The sequence below is a fragment of the Oryza glaberrima genome, chromosome 6 (genome assembly GCF_000147395.1).
Source record: "Oryza glaberrima chromosome 6, OglaRS2, whole genome shotgun sequence".
In the NCBI taxonomy this organism is placed as follows: domain Eukaryota; kingdom Viridiplantae; phylum Streptophyta; class Magnoliopsida; order Poales; family Poaceae; genus Oryza; species Oryza glaberrima.
Genome location: NC_068331.1, coordinates 4111035 through 4127513, shown reverse-complemented (window position 1 = coordinate 4127513; position 16479 = coordinate 4111035). Strand labels below are relative to the sequence as shown.

Here is a 16479-nt window from a genome sequence, read left to right as displayed (position 1 = left end):
ACAAGCACGAGCATTCAAATGACCTTGTCTACAATTTGACCAAATACATCTTAGCATGAACTTTTGCCAGGACAAGAGGAATAATACTCTTCTTTGTGCAATGGACAAACACTACTTCCCTTCTTAAATAGATAAACGTTTTACGTTCAGACACATCAGAATCTAACTTACTTTTTTTTAAAAAAGACAAAGATTTGATATGTCCAAAATGATAACAGTGGAATTAATGCCATAAAAATACTTTCATTCAGTTAATTCTTTTAAAAAAAATAATTTTATGATCACACTATTAGACGTTTGCGAAAAAAAGATCACACTATTAGAATTTAGAAAAGATAACGATAACAATATATCATAAATGTAGAAAAAGAGAGTAGGAAAACAAAGTAAATTTCATATAACTACAAGTTGTTTGTGAAAACTGGCACTAAAGTCTAATCACAAGTAGCAAGAATTTTCGGATAACCGCACATTTTCATCGATATGTACCACTTTTTCTATATATGTTGCCTATTGTGATATTGTCTAATCTAACACGGTAAAATAGTACTGGTAGGAAACAAAACAAAAGAGAAGTTTTTTTTTTGGTTCCCTCTAGTATTCACATTTGGAATTCATATTTTACATAGGATGTTAATTCAGAAACAACCAATATGTTCAAGCATAGAGTTTGGCTTGAAGGAGCTATATATGTGACTACACTGCTGCCATTAAAAGCTCACTTAAGACAGCTTGTTCTCAAATAAAAAGGCTCGATGACGATATTTTGGACAATACCACATAATAACAATTTTCATTGAGACGAAAATAATAATAATCAAGAGATAGTACAAGAATTATTGACCGGCAAGATTTGATTCCACTAGTATCATAAATAAGTACTACCTCTGTTTCAGGTTCTAAGACTTTATAGCATTGACCACATTTATATATATGTTAATGAATCTAGCGACACATATATGTTTAGATTAATTAACATATATATAAATATGAGTAATGCTATAAAGTCTTATAATATGAAACGAAGGAAGTAGGAGACATTAGTTGATAATGTTTTTAAGAACATAAAGGAATCCACTAAGATTTCCGATATCTTTATCAGTTTATGCATATCGATATTTTATCAACTTATGTATATTAACAATTTTTTCCCATATTAATAATGTGCCCATGCTTTAAAATACCCAGATCCATATAATTGAAGATTGAATGGGTGAATAGATTAATGATAATATACGGGGTAGTCTCATATAATTAGAGATTGACTATATGGGTGGATTGGATCCTTTAGCCATTACCTACACACGAAGAGCACACGAGCTTCTACGTTGGATGAGAAGCACCAGAATGAAGACGAATACTCCCTTAAAAAAACCAATCTAAATATTGGATGAGATATTTTCTAATACAAGATTCATTGTAATAGAAAATGTGTAATAAATGTTTTTTTTAACGGAGGGTGCATGATGTCACGACTACGGTATTTGGATAGTATGGGGATCGTTGGTGCTAGGATATATGCGAGACTGAGGTAAAAGAGATGGAGACAGGGATTTTTATACAGGTTCGGGCCCCTGAGCTATCAGGTAATAGCCCTACATCCTGTTGGCCGGAGCCGATGTTGCTTTTTATTCACCATAATCACACCAGTACAATATGTGGGGTAGCCTATCTAACTGTTATCGACATGGCGGTCTGAAGGTCTGACTCGTAGTCGACAACAGGGTAGCCTTCCTCCTCGAGCTCGCGCCCGACGGAATCAGAGATAGTGCTAGATCCCTACGGCCGGCCTCTGAAGGTACCGGACAGGGTCGATCCAGGCGTATCTCTGATGTCGATATCCGGCAGCTTGTCTTAGCGTATGTAGGCTTGTATGTTGTGGCTTCTGGTGGGTATATGTTGATTGTGTTGGTTCTCCCTGGTGGGTGTATGTTGATTGTGTTGGTTGTCCCTGGTGGGTGTCCCTTCTCCCCTCCTAGGGGGTCTTGTATTTATACCCATAGGTGTCCCCTTGTCCAAGTAGAACTAGGGAAACCAATATGGATACAATCCGAGTAGTCCTTGTCGTTTCCATGTAGAACTCTGGTTGTCTTTCCTTATTCGGAACTCCTCCTATATCCGAAGGTTGCTTCCGTATAGGACATGGTATGTGGTGGATCCTGCCGAGATTTAGTCAACTACTATTAGGTATGTGGTATCCATAACCCTGACACCCATGCTTTAAAATGCCCAGATCCATATAATTGAAGATTGAATGGGTGAATAGATTAATGATAATATACGGGGTAGTCTCATATAATTAGAGATTGACTATATGGGTGGATTGGATCCTTTAGCCATTACCTACACACGAAGAGCACATGAGCTTCTACATTGGATGAGAAGCACCAGAATGAAGACGAAAACTCCCTTAAAAAAAACCAATCTAAATATTGGATGAGATATTTTCTAATACAAGATTCATTGTAATAGAAAATGTGTAATAAATGTTTTTTTTAACGGAGGGTGCATGATTTTAAAAACAGTAAAAAAAAAAAAAAGGAAATACGAGCAATGGAGCACTCATGGGTAAAGGTTGATGTAGCCATGTAGGCCACACACGATTTGACTGAACCCGCAGCCACACCACTCTCACATGGCTCACAGCCACAGCCACTCCGCGTTCTTCCCGCCCCGGCCCCACCAGCCAGAGCGCAATCAAAGCACGTGCTCCACAAAAAAATCCAACGTCCCAGATCGCCCCGCCCCTCCCTCCCGTCCAATCCTAGCCGTCCACTCGCTAGGGGTATAGGGTTTATAGCTCCCCCATCCCACCCCCTCCTCCCCCTCTCTTCCGGCCCGCAGCTCGAACGGCGGCCGAGCGAACCAAAAAAAAAAAAAAGAAAAAAAAAACAGCGCGCCGCACCAATTACCCACACCCGTATCGATCGAATCCGCGCGAGTTTAATCCCGGAAAAATCGCAGAAAAATTCAGAGTGGAGTGTTGATTCGTCCGATACCCATCCATCATCGTGTCCCTGTCTGTCCTGAGGTGTAGTTTGGTTTCCGCTTCTGTGTTGGGGCTTGAAACCCTAGGAATGGCGGAGGTTGAGGTGGCGGCGGCGGCGGCGGCGGCGGAGGGGGTGCTGCACAGGAGGATCGAGTTCCACCTCGCGAGGAGGTCGCACTCGGTGGTGGCGGTCGGGGGAGGCGGGTTCCGGATGGAGACGCTGAACCCCGACGCGGGTGACAGGGCGGCGGCGGGGGCGGCGCAGGGGATGGGGGTGGCGGCGGGGGGCGAGGGGGAGGCGAGGAGGGCGGAGAAGGGGGAGGTGGTCGGCGGTGGGCTGGATCCGGAGCTCAGCGTCGCCAGGATCTACCTCGGGAGAATTGTGAGTGCACGAAGCTGTGTAATTCTGTTGGTGTATCTTAGAGGCCGCGATTTTGTTAGGGGTTTTGGGGGTGGAGCTGCAATGCGTGGTGTTTTTACCACGGAATCTGTCGATTTGTATTAGTTTATAAAATATGGATTAGTAGCTGCTTTTTTTTTGGATCGTAGCTAGTGTAGTATCTAGTTAACGGTTCTGGCATTTATCGGGGTTTTAGTATGGTGGGCGTTTTATTATTTTGTAATTTTTCTTCCCGGGTTCTTAAGTTGGAGTGCTTTGATGTGATGTAGGGTGCTGGCCTGCAAAATCTTGGGAACACTTGCTACCTGAACTCGGTGCTGCAATGCTTGACGTACACAGAACCATTCGCGGCCTATTTGCAGAGCGGGAAGCACAAGTCTTCATGTAAGTATTGTTACAGTTTTCAACCGGATGATCTGGCATGTTGCATGAGATGCCAATGTTATGATGTTACTTTTGAACATGTAAATTCCACACCTAGTAGTAACTGAACTGAAGTGAATGTTCTTTATGTCATACGATAAGTTGAGCCTGGACCTTGAAATCAAGTTATATGGCTGCATGCTTAATGTATGCTGATAGCCTAGGCTAGTAATTCTGTAATTGCTGTATAACTGCCCTAGATAATGATACCTACATTGCAAGAGGCTCAAGGTTATTCCTTTTACATTACTGGAAAATTTCAACACTTACTCAGGTTGAATGTTGTTTAACCCATAAACAGGTATTGCCCATTAAGAAATTCGTGAAAAAGTTGGTAATTCTATTTCAAAGTTTAGACCCATTAGTTGTGCATGCAATAATAAAACACTTGAACAAAGAGGCTGAAAAAGGATAAGAATGATAAGAAGGGGAGAATCCTGCTTATAAAGAGTAGTTACGTTGGTCTTCCGTAGAACAATATTTGAGGTATCGAGTATGAACTGATCATGCCTTTTCTAGATTGGTGTTGCACCAATATTTCTGCACTATGTAACATGTTCTGTATGAACTGCAAGCATGTTTTCTATGGTCTGTCATGTTCAAGTAAGCATAGAGAAACACTTAATTTTGCGACAAGATATTTCTATTGCTAATTCTTTTCCCCTTTCTTAAGGTCGTACTGCTGGATTTTGTGCACTATGTGCTCTTCAAAACCACGTTAAGACTGCTCTACAGTCAACTGGAAAAATAGTGACGCCATCACAGATTGTCAAGAACTTGCGCTGTATCCTTCAATGTTCTTTAGCTTAACTGAGCACCTATTATTGATTTAAATTTTGGACTTCTAGTTTTTTTAAAAAAATGGAATTGGAATCTTTGACTACAAAATAGGCATCTCCCGTAGTTTCCGCAATTCAAGGCAGGAGGATGCACATGAGTTAATGGTTAATTTACTTGAATCCATGCATAAATGTTGTCTACCTTCTGGAGTACCAAGTGAGTCTCCTAGTGCATATGAGAAGAGCTTAGTTCACAAAATATTTGGTGGCCGCCTAAGAAGTCAGGTATGATCTGTACATTGTTCAGTAAGACTGGAGCTGGCAATTTCATGGGAAGTCCCAATTTCATAGTCATCACTGCTTGGCTATGTACATGTGCCCCAGGTGAAATGCACACAGTGCTCACATTGCTCCAACAAATTTGATCCTTTCTTGGATCTCAGCCTTGATATTGGTAAGGCCACGTCTCTGGTGAGGGCACTTCAAAATTTCACTGCGGAAGAGCTCTTAGATGGGGGAGAAAAGCAATATCAGTGCCAACGCTGCAGGAAAAAGGTTGTAGCAAAGAAAAAGTTTACAATTGATAAGGCGCCATATGTTCTGACAATTCATCTGAAGCGCTTTAGCCCTTTCAACCCCCGTGAAAAGATTGACAAAAAAGTTGATTTTCAGCCAATGCTAGACTTGAAGCCATTTATTAGCGACTCTAAAGTGAGTAATTTGGTTTTTAATTCTCGAGATCTACCCATTTGGATAAAATCTGTTTCAGGTTTAATTCATTATTGTTGTTTTTGTAGGGCGCAGATTTTAAATACAGCCTTTATGGTGTTTTGGTTCATGCTGGTTGGAACACTCAGTCAGGCCATTATTATTGCTTCGTTCGAACTTCCAGTGGAATGTGGCACAACCTTGATGATAACCAGGTCTAGCATGATATTTGCCATTACGTGAAGCTTTACTGTTTCATTTTTAGTTGATAGTTGATAGTCATATCACAACCTTCCATTAGCTGCTTAATTGGCTATTTTATTTTAATCTTGCGCTTGGCCATATGTATGTGAGGGAGTACAGTGACTCTAGTGCATGGTGGATGCTACTTTATTCCTCTCACTAATTCAGCAGACTTTAGCTTCCCTTGTACTGATCCTTGTGGACAACTTCAGGTACGCCAAGTCCGTGAGGCAGATGTATTGAGACAGAAAGCATATATGTTATTTTATGTACGTGACAGAGTTGGGAATCCAACTCCACGCAAGGATAATATCACTGCTAATATGCCAGCCAAGAGAACAATACCTGAAAAGATCTCAGGTCTGAGTGGTATGATCCAGAGCGGCGTAATTGAAGCAAAATTGAATGGTTCCTCGTCTCCTTATGGCGATAAGAGGTTGCACGGCATAAGCAATGGGAACTCAATCAAGACTTCAAGAGAGCATTATTTGAAGAAAGATGGCAAAACTGAAGCTCCTAAAGCCTCTGAAAACAATGGCCTGGCTTCCACACAGAAAGCTTCTGCACCTCAAATTGATGGTGCTACCTTATCTGCTCAATCTAAGCAAATTACTTCAACTGGTCACAGAGAGGTATCTTCATCAGATCGATCTGCATCTCTTACACATGTGATTGTGAACCAAGCAGTGGCCATGGTTCCGTCGCAGGAATTGCAACCAAAGGTTGATGGCTTAACCGATACCTCTTCCCTGGGCAATGGCAATGCGATATTGTCTGAGCGAAATAAACAAACATCCCAGCATCAAAATCCATTTTCTATGCCAGCTTCCCATGGAAAGGACACAGGGGCAGGGCTTGCTGCACAAACTTTCCCAACTAAGGTATGTTTACTCTTATGGTGATCACTGCTGATTTTTTGGTAATATTTTTACTATGTGACTTATTTTGTTCATTCAACTCTGCAGGATGCTATTGTTTCAAATGGTGTTGTACCTAGTAGCAGGGATCCAATTTCCAGTGAGAAGGTGTGTGGCTTGCAAAAATCCATCAAGCAAGATGACAAAACGGTGAAAGAACTTCCTATAAGCGAGGTATGGTACCATTACCCTTATTATGTGTTACTATCCCATATGATCCTGTAGACTTTTGATTGACCCCATAAGGTTCATATAGGCTGATTTGTATATTTTGTTTGTGGCTTTTGTGCAGAACAATATAGTATCAGGACTTGAACAAGTCAACGCCAGAAAACAGACTAGCTCTGAAGTTTCCATGAAGGTAGCTGCAGCTGATTCGTGCAATAGCAACACACCTAAAAGGGTGGATTTGAAGTCAAAGAAACTTGTGAGATATCCAGTCATGAACATGTGGCTTGGGCCCAGACAAGTTATGCTAGGTTCACTAAAGGTACAAAAGAAAAAGAAATGCAATAGAACTAGAAGACGGTCTGTAGTTTGTGAGGACATGGCCAATGCCACTTGTTCAGGTAACAACACAAGCGAGCAGCAGGCATCAACATCAACAACAACGTCGTCTGAAACTGTGCAATGTACTCCCAGAGGGCGGAAACGTGCCTATGATAGTGACAGTCCTAAAAATAATAACCAGAAGCAAAACAAGCAAGACGTTGTTGGAGCCGATACTGGTAGTGGTGAACTTAACATGGATAAGAGAAATGTTATTAGTGAAACCGCTGCTAGTGCTGAGCTTCCGAAGCTGGGTCCAGGCTCTTCTGCAAATCAGGAACATTCAAGGAACAATGTTCATGCAAAATTGGGAGTTCCCCGGCATTTTACTGTTCTGACAAGGGACTTGGCTGAAGTTACTGGTTAGTTCCATCTCTTTGCCCTCTACACTTTGTCATGCGCTACAAATATGCTAGTTTGCCATCTATTTTGTACCTGCCATATTCTTACCTTTTGGCCTTTTCAGTTCCATGCTGGGATGATGTTGCTGTGTCAAATGCTGAGGCAAGAGAGTCAAAACATTCAGAAAGCAAGAGCATTGGATATGTGTTAGATGAATGGTGAGCCATTCTTTTAATTCGTCGATGATACATCTCAGTATTGTTCAGTGGTGTTTCATACTTTACAATTCTTTGGTGAAATTTAAGTAGCGAATAATCTCATTGAAGGAAACGAATAACTATACTAAATCTACTGTTCACTTTCATCTATTTCCAGGGACGAGGAGTATGACCGTGGAAAGACCAAGAAAATCAGAAATTCAAAGGAAGACTACGGTGGACCAAACCCCTTCCAGGAGGAGGCCAACTACATCTCACAGAGAAACATGAAACAGAGGACCTATCAACCCAAATCCTGGAAGAAACATGCCCATGTTAGAAGATGACAATGACGATTGACGATGCCCATGTTGTAGTAGCAGTGTAGCGCCCATTTTTGAAGAATTCATTTGTTGTTCGTTTTGCCGTGTTACATCTTTAGCATTCCGGACAAACAGCTGCTGGGACTGGACATGCATTCAACTGTTGTTTTCGCCATGTCGTATTTAAACAGCTGGAACCTCTGTATTCAATTGTATTGGATTGTTGTAGCGAGAACGAGTTGGTTAATACTACTGTCGTTCCAAATAATCTTGTACTGTAATTATCCTGGTGAGATGAGATGAAATTACTCTTGCAGTAGAATGTAGTAGTATCAGTGTAATGCAATGTTGTATGCAAGTTAATCTTGGGAACTGTTGCAACAGAAGCAAACCGTATTACCCGTTAAAACATGTTGGCTTCTATCTGGGCCAAGGCCAAGAGGCTATATAGCTTGTGTAATGGCGTGTTGGAGTACAAGTCAGTTTCGACCTGGACGCTGTCTGGACGAGAGGAGCAACACCTCGACCCGGCAGTTATTACGTTTAACGGATAGTGATACTAATGGCTACTACACCCTTTGGTCCCCAGAAAAGATAATGCGAATCCCTGTTTTAAGAGTTGGAGCGTGAACATTTTTGCGTGATCTTATCTGGCGCCGTCATTGTTCGTGTAATCATTTTTGGGCCAACGTGGCACATGCGAAGCTGCTGTTGTATTAGGACACCGAGTAAATGGTGTTAAGCGTACGTACTTGTTTTTGCTTGAAATTGAGCTATGTGTTGTTGTTTTACCTGGATGAATTACGCACTGTTTTCTCAAATAATTGTGTAAAATTGTTGCGTTGAAGCGAACAAGACATGTTTTGCCAAATGTTGCTGCATGTGAGAACCTAGAAATTGTTCATAATTCTAGTGTAAAATGAACTGATCCCTGAAATTCCTACAAGAGTTGTATATATATAATTCATTCTTCCAAACAGGATCTTGATGCTTAATTTGTAGTATAACATTAAGCGAGGTACTGTGTGTGGGGGTATCATTAACTTGGAAATTCAACTATGTACCAAGAAGGAAGCAATTAAATTAACATGCAATAATTCTTCCAGATGATTGAGCTCCAATTTTGAAACCGAAGTAGTGAAAATTCCAGATGTTGCCGACCAGTGAAGGTTTCCCGTGCAGCATTGATCTCTTCAATTAATTAAAGATTCCGGATTCCTCCATCGCTGAATCTCTCGCAACTTAACAATAACTTCTTGTCTATACGTATTAATGCAACAGGGTCTCTCCTCCACTCTCCACATGCACGTGTATTTGCAAAATGCAAACTAGTATGCGTACGTTCATGCACGGACTCCTACGTACCCCAATCCTAGATACACATATTTGAATATCGTGGCGCTTGCAATAAGTGACAGTCAATTTTCAACCCATATAATTATAAATTAACATCCCAATAATTGGAAACATACACTCGCCGAATTAATTCAAGCTCATCAAATGAGTTGCTCCTAGTACGCCGTAGCTAGCCAACAGATCGACGACCGACAGCTACCGAATTTTTTTCCCCCCAAAACCATATTTTAAATCTTAGACATATACTCTCTCCGTCTCAGAAAAACTCAACTTAGAAGGAGATGTGACCTATTCTTGTCCAGATTTATCCTCCTAGGAGGGATCACATTCTTTTCTAGATTAAGTTTTTTTTTGGACGGAGAAAGTGTACAGTAGAATTTGATTCACTCAAAATATTTGTTTATGCCCGTACCATGCATGTATGTTCACGATCATTATTCATTCTATGAATGATTGGGATTGTTTAATAATTAATTTATATATCAGGATCGACGACAAGAATATCGAACTCGATCTTAATTGATTTAATTCCCAGCAGAGAGAGAGAGAGAGTGAGTGTGTACATACATATACAGTCGCATGCATGCAAAACCATGCAGTGGATGGAGATATGTACGTACACGCAGGCACATGGATGGCGGCCCGTATTAAAGCCCCCTCCCACCCGTGCCGTGTCGCCGTGCGTGTGCTTGCCTGCGTCCCCTCCAGTAAATATGCCTCTCCCCCCCTCCTCGCTCACGCGTTCCCTATGACCACCACCACCACAAGCACACCGCGTCCGGTTACAAAATTTTTTTACGTGCGATCTCCGCGCGCGGCGCCGTTGATACGGTGGTGGTGGATGCGTGGATGGCGGCCGCGCGTACGGTGAAACCCCCGGGGGGAAATCGCGGGGATTTTCGATCGGGCCGAGAGGCCGAGAACCACGTGATCTCCGTGGGTTCGTTTCCCAATCCTGAGGCTGAGGCCGGCAACGCGCGCGCGGCGCCCCGTGGCGCGATGATGAGTGGACGAGTGTACGGCATATGTGCGCCGGGCGCGGCGACGGCGTCGGGCGAGGTGGTGGAAACCGAAACGTACGGCGCCGTGTAACACGCGACTGCTACGCGATCGATCGATCGATCGAGCTGCAGGCTCCAGGGGGGCGCGCGCGCGCGCGGGGAGTTCGGAAATTTGAATGGTGCGTGTGCGTGATGCGGGTGCCCGGCCCGGACCGGACCGGGGTATACTCCTCCGTTAGAGAAAACTAATCTGCGTGGATATTTGACATTACCTAGAATAACGAATCTGTACTAGGTGATGTCCAATCTTAATATAGATTGGTTTTTTTTGGGACGGAGGAAGTACACCAATTTTTTATTTTTATCCCATATGTATCAATTAAAAAACCTAGAATACCATGGTTTTCTCAACTCAAAATATAATTATATTTTGTCTCTTTATCTATTTTCAATGTATTTACTCTCTATGTTTTAAAATATCGATGCAGTTATTAATAGTAAACTTATTCCGGGATAAGCAAACGTAGTTAAAAATAAATATATTACTCCTATATGAGACAGGGCGTGTAATAGTACGGGTCGTGGTTTTGGGGGATGTTACTGTGGGTGCACGCATGAATGGCCATGCTGGCTAGCTAGGTACGTATAGTGTGGAGCAGCTTGGAAACAATCACACATGATGCAGGAAGGATGGGAGATTCTACCGTTGGCGCTGCTGCCCTGGCCGTGCTAGTACATCTGACACCGTCTACCGTGCGTACGATGCGGATGCACCGAGACAAAATTTTACCATCGCCTACGGCAAAACTGAAACAAAATTTTTATCGTCTACGGCAAATTGGTTTCGATTCATAGTCTGTGTAGAGCTAGCACGTGCTCGTCGCGTACTCTCGTCATGCATGCAAGTTATTAAAAAAATAAATTTAATAATATAGTTCAATACTGCACATTGTCTCACCAGCGCTGCTACAAAATCCTATCTATGAAATAAAAACTTGAGCTAATTGGGCATTTATAAGAACCAAATAAAATTAGTGGAGACAATGTGCAGTATTGAACTATAAATTTATTTTTTTTAATTTTTTATTATTTATTTCGGCATGCAAAGAATGAGGCATCATCACCTTATAAAGGACAAATTTAAGAATGTTTTTCCCATGTTGTTTCTGCCGTTCTACGACATGCCTCTTCAGTTTTGACATACACACAATTATCTAGTTCAAACAGACTGACCAAAAAAAAACTACATCAAGAGAGTTGAATACCGATCGACATTATTAGCTAGCCTTAATTTGTCGCTAAACAACCTACAAATTAAACCTATGCACGTACGTACTATCACTACAGTAGCTAATTAAACCGAACATTTTCACATGTGTTTAGTTTAAGTAAATTAATCAGCACCGTATGCTAGTACTACTCTTGTACCAACAGTGTTACAGGATCGTGTGTTCGTATACATACGACAGGCTGGTTAATACGGCCTGTTGCGAGATTCTAATCTCTGACCAAACAATAAACCACTCTTGCTTGAAACGGTAGTATACAATTTGAATCTTGGAGTCAAATGCAATACATCATTAACCATTTCTACTACTCTAGTCGTACTCCTAGCTACTTGAACACTTGGAGTACGTACTGGTGCCGTTCATGGGGTTCCATTCAATTCATCGACGGATGATCGGCTCAGTTTGAATTTTTCACATGGTAATTAATCGCCGTTTTAGTACTAATGAGAGCCCTTTAATTTGGTGATGCCACATGTGATGGACTAAAGGTACGTGTTTGATTATTGTCTCCTGGTTTGAGCGCAAATTATTTACCCAGTTTGCAACGCAAGGTTAATTTTAGGATATTATGGCTTTCCAGTAAAAATTTTGAATTATTTTGAAGATTAGCTGTACGTTTAACACGGAATTTCAGACGAATTTATTGTAATTGAATTGCATATAAAAGAGCCCAAATTAATCTTGCTGGAACTATATACAGGAAATATTTCTGTATTGCAAATGTGCCTAGCTAAAAATGTTCCTACATGATATTACCAAGGGAAAACGTTTGTATTTATTTAGTTACAAAGAATAACAAGCCAAACCCATTTTTTTTTCAATTACGCGCATACGTGTGCAAACCGTTACGCATATACACCGCACTTAAAGAGATAAATTAAAGACCAACGACAACTCTCAGACCTCCATTGGAAGTGCACTCGCGTGTATGTAATATTCGTGGGCATAAGGATCTGAACCGTACTTTCCAAAATCACGCCAAAGTTTGAGTAGAAGAGAAGCTGAACATGGATGATCAGCTGTACAATGATAGTTACATTCAAATTCAAAAGAGCGTTGGGCTCAATTCCTCCATTTCAAAATGCGCCACAATTTTGATTCGTTAAGTAGTAGTATTTATTCTTGCTTCTCATAGTAAGGATCACAAAACAACAGGCTTAACCTCATCAAAATCAAGGCTGCTCAATTACGCACTACTCCATCCATTCTGAAATATAAAAGATTTTAGGTGGATATGACGCAACATAATACTACAATTTAGATAAGCTTACTAATCAGATTCATAATACTAGAATGTGTCACATCCACTAAAAATTTATTATACTACTCTGTTAAAGAAAATCAAAATACTAGATTTGAATATAGACAATATGTGTCCAAATTCAAACTCTGAGTTTGATTTATTCTTTTTGGATGGAGGGGTATTTTAGAACATAAAGAGTACTACAAAACAATGCATTGGATCAAGCAATCAGCTATCCAGAAAAGCATTCAGATTTAATTAGCTCTTGCAATCAAGCAATGTCTTGCACGGTTGGCACCGTCCGATCCTCTGATCCGACGGCTCGAGGCAGCTAGCTCCAGCTCCCGAGGAAGATCCTGCCAACCTAGCAGTGCAGCTCTCTTTTCCAAACAGAACAAAACGACGGCGACGCAGTGCTGCACTGCACTGCCGTGTGGTGTACTACGCCTATCCTACCTACCACCACACTGCCCTTCACTCGAAATTCCCTGCCGGTGCAGCCCCTGCTCTGCCGGTGAGGCAGCCACGCGCGGGCGGTGACAGTGGTCGATCAGTAAAAGTTGCAGAAATTTTTCACAGAATGACAGTGTCCCTTTTTGAAACGCAAAAGGTAAAAATGGAAGCTTTTGTACCAGCTTCTTCCCCTGTTCATCCCAACATGGGTTGCTCGCGCCCGGAGTTAATTCCCCCCTCCCTGCACCCTCCCAATCACTCCCCCCGCTGGGACCATCCGTCGATCGCAAATTAGCGGTTCATGCAACCCAAAATAATCGCATTAGAACCAGCCATCAAACTTCAAATTCTATAATATGGATGATCATATTTATGAATACTCCCTCCGTCTCAAAATAAGTGTAGTTTTGCACTGTTCATGTTCAACTTTTAACTATTCGTCTTATTTAAAATTTTTTTATGATTAATATTTTTATTGTTATTAGATGATAAAATATGAATAGTACTTTATGTGTGACTAATTTTTTTCAAATTTTTCATAAATTTTTCAAATAAGACGAACGGTCAAACGTCGGACACGGTTCCCCACGACTGCACTTATTCTGGGACGGAGGTAGTATTTTTTCTAGTTGGTGATATAACTGTCAACAGGAAAACATCCGTAATGAATTCATCAATTTTAAGATATATATGATGGCCAATCTTTCGAAGTTATTCATAGAAGCAGAATTTACATGTGTCCATTTACAATTGTGCGTATATTATGAGCGTCTCTTTGTATTGTGTTTCTTGAAGAGAGAGAGAGAGAGAAAAAGATCGTATCGATTAGTAGTAGCAGCAGCACACAAGCATTTAATCTTCTTTTGTGTGTGTTGTTTTTTTTCTTTTTTTGAAAAGAAAAAGATTGGAAAAGATTTGAACTTGCTGCGATGGCGCAAGGTTTGCCGCGCGTTTCCGTGGCGTGCTAGCGATGGACTCCTATAAATACGTGTGGATTTTCTCGCCGGAGTTATCACGAGAATTCGAGTTGCTCTGTGTTCGACGCTAGCTTCGATCGTGTTCCGCGCGGGCGGCAATGGAGGGCTCAGCGAGGGTTGGTAGTAGGATGGGGGCGATGGAGGCGCTGCCGCTGCCTCCGCCGCCGCGCCTCGCGGCGGTGTCGTCGCCGTCGCCGGCGGCGTCCATCAGGGCGCACCTCGCGAGAGCCGCCGGCGCAGGCGGCGGCGTCGAGAGCTGCCAGTCGCCGCGCTCGCTGCTGTCGCGCATCCTGCAGCGAGGCGGCGACGGCGGCGGCGGCGGCGGCGGGAAGTTCGGGTGCCGGGTGCGGCTGCCGCGGCGGTACAGCTCCACCTCCGCCGCCGGCGCCGGCGCCGAGGCGAAGGACACCGCCTCCGAGCAGGACGCCCCGGCCAGGGTCAAGGTCGTCGGGAGGGCGCCGGATCTGTCGCTCGACACGCCGCGGAGTTCTTGCACGCTCGACGAGGGGAGAAATGGTATAATTCGGATGGGAATTCTTCGCTGGATTATGAGAAGTTGAAATCGATCGAGTTGGTGATGGATGGATGGATGGATTGGTTTGTGTTTGTGCAGGGAAGAAGAAGCAGGAGGAGGAGATCATGTCGATGAACCTTGGGCTGGGCGCGAGCTTGGTGTTGCTCTTGTCCAAGGGCGCCGTGGAGCTGAACAAGATGGTGGAGCTCCGCGCGCAGATGGAGGCGCTCGTGTCGGAGATCAGGAAGGAGACGCAGAGCAAGCACAAGGACTCCGCCGCCGCCCGTTCGAGCTCGCAAGAATCCGATGGTCGCAGCACCACCGCCGTGAAGGATCCCATCGCCCGCGCCGCCGTCTCCGACGACGCGATGTCCAACTGCTCCGGCGGCGGCGGCGGCGGAGGAGGACGCGCCGCCGTGGTGATGCACCGGATGGAGGCGGAGCTCCAGGTGGAGCTGAGCCGCTTGCAGTGCGGCGGCGTCGCCGCCGCGCACGGCGAGAAGCGTGGCGCTCCTCCCACCATGCACGGACTCGAGGTACGTTTCGTGCATGTCGTCATGTCGAGATGGCACGCGTCGAGCACGTACGGTTTGCTGACGATGGTGCGCACGTGTGATATGCCGGCGACCACCAGCTGCCGCTGCTGCAGGTGAAGACGACGACGAAGAGCAACGTGTCGGACAGCCCGCCGAGGAGCTGCGTCGTCGACGACGACGACGACGTGGCAGAAGGTGGCAATGGCGGAGAGGTGGTCGAGGAAGACGACGACGACGAGGAGGACGAAGAGTATGACGAGGAGGGGGAGGAGGAAGAAGAGGAGGAGTACGGCAGCGGCGGCGGCGGGGACAAGAGCCCGCCGCACGGCGGCGTGTCGGCGCGGGCGCTGGAGCGGCGGCTGTACGAGCTGCTGCAGAAGCGGCAGCAGGAGCGGATCGTGGAGCTGGAGGCCGCCCTGGACGCCACCCAGCGCCGCCTCCACGAGAAGGAGCGCGAGGTCGTGTGGTGGCGCGACGCCGCCAAGCTCGTCACCCACCGCCGCGACGAGTCCCGCCGCTTCGCCAGATCGTAGGTAGCACCAACACCTCGCCGCAGGAGCACGGTTGGTCACGCCGCGCAGCTCCACGCGCGCGCGCTCTAGCACGTCCCGTGTCGCGCCGCGGCGCGACTGTTTGGCGGCTTGGCGCGACGCGCTGGCGCGCTGGCGCTCGCGCGCGCGCGCGCGCGGGGGCGCAGAAATGGCGGGAAGGATGTGCAAGAGTGACGCGTGGGGGTGGGGGTTGAGTGATTGTGCGTGCGGTGTAGTAAATGTGCAATGATCCTGCTGTCTCTGCGGCGTTTTTCAGAAATTTTTTTTCCAGGGAATCCAATCCAATCCAATCGAGACGCATTCATGTGTCCACTGTAAACTTGTCTCTGCAAATTCTGTTGGATTCTGTTCTTTGCATTGCCCATGCTGCTGCTGGTGTTTCTCGTTGAGATTGGCCAATACTTGCTGAAGTTTTCCCATTTTTCCTGCACAAAAGTTTGCCCTGAGAGTACTCATAACTAATTCATAATAAATTTTGAAAAGTTGAAAACATTGATCTTTTTTGAAAAATAATGCATATCTATTTCGTATGATATGCAAGATTTGAAGTAAGGATGTTTGTTGTTGTTTCAAACTCTTCTCTTGATACAACTATGCACAGGTCTTTTGCGTATGCCGGAGAAAAAAATTCCATTTCAAAAATGATACTCGTAATTTTTCAGTACGATTGATTCGTGGCACAAAACCAC

The 16479-nt window shown here is 44.1% G+C and overlaps 2 protein-coding genes across 2 annotated transcripts; both read left to right on the top strand.

Moving 5' to 3' along the window:
* The first annotated feature begins 2833 nt into the window (after positions 1–2833).
* LOC127776388 (ubiquitin carboxyl-terminal hydrolase 23) lies at positions 2834–8151 on the top strand. The gene is made up of 11 exons (XM_052302742.1): positions 2834–3371; positions 3659–3773; positions 4486–4596; positions 4704–4876; positions 4976–5302; positions 5389–5514; positions 5755–6423; positions 6508–6633; positions 6752–7370; positions 7475–7568; positions 7726–8151. Exons 1-11 carry the CDS (start codon positions 3078–3080, stop codon positions 7892–7894), a joined length of 2823 nt encoding a protein of 940 aa, XP_052158702.1. The 5' UTR covers positions 2834–3077; the 3' UTR covers positions 7895–8151.
* A 6136-nt stretch (positions 8152–14287) lies between these two features.
* Positions 14288–15842, top strand: LOC127777907 (protein POLAR LOCALIZATION DURING ASYMMETRIC DIVISION AND REDISTRIBUTION-like). Its single transcript, XM_052304530.1, has 3 exons — positions 14288–14705; positions 14803–15239; positions 15338–15842. The coding sequence occupies exons 1-3, from the start codon at positions 14288–14290 to the stop codon at positions 15770–15772; spliced, it is 1290 nt and encodes a 429-aa protein (XP_052160490.1). The 3' UTR covers positions 15773–15842.
* Positions 15843–16479: the final 637 nt, after the last annotated feature.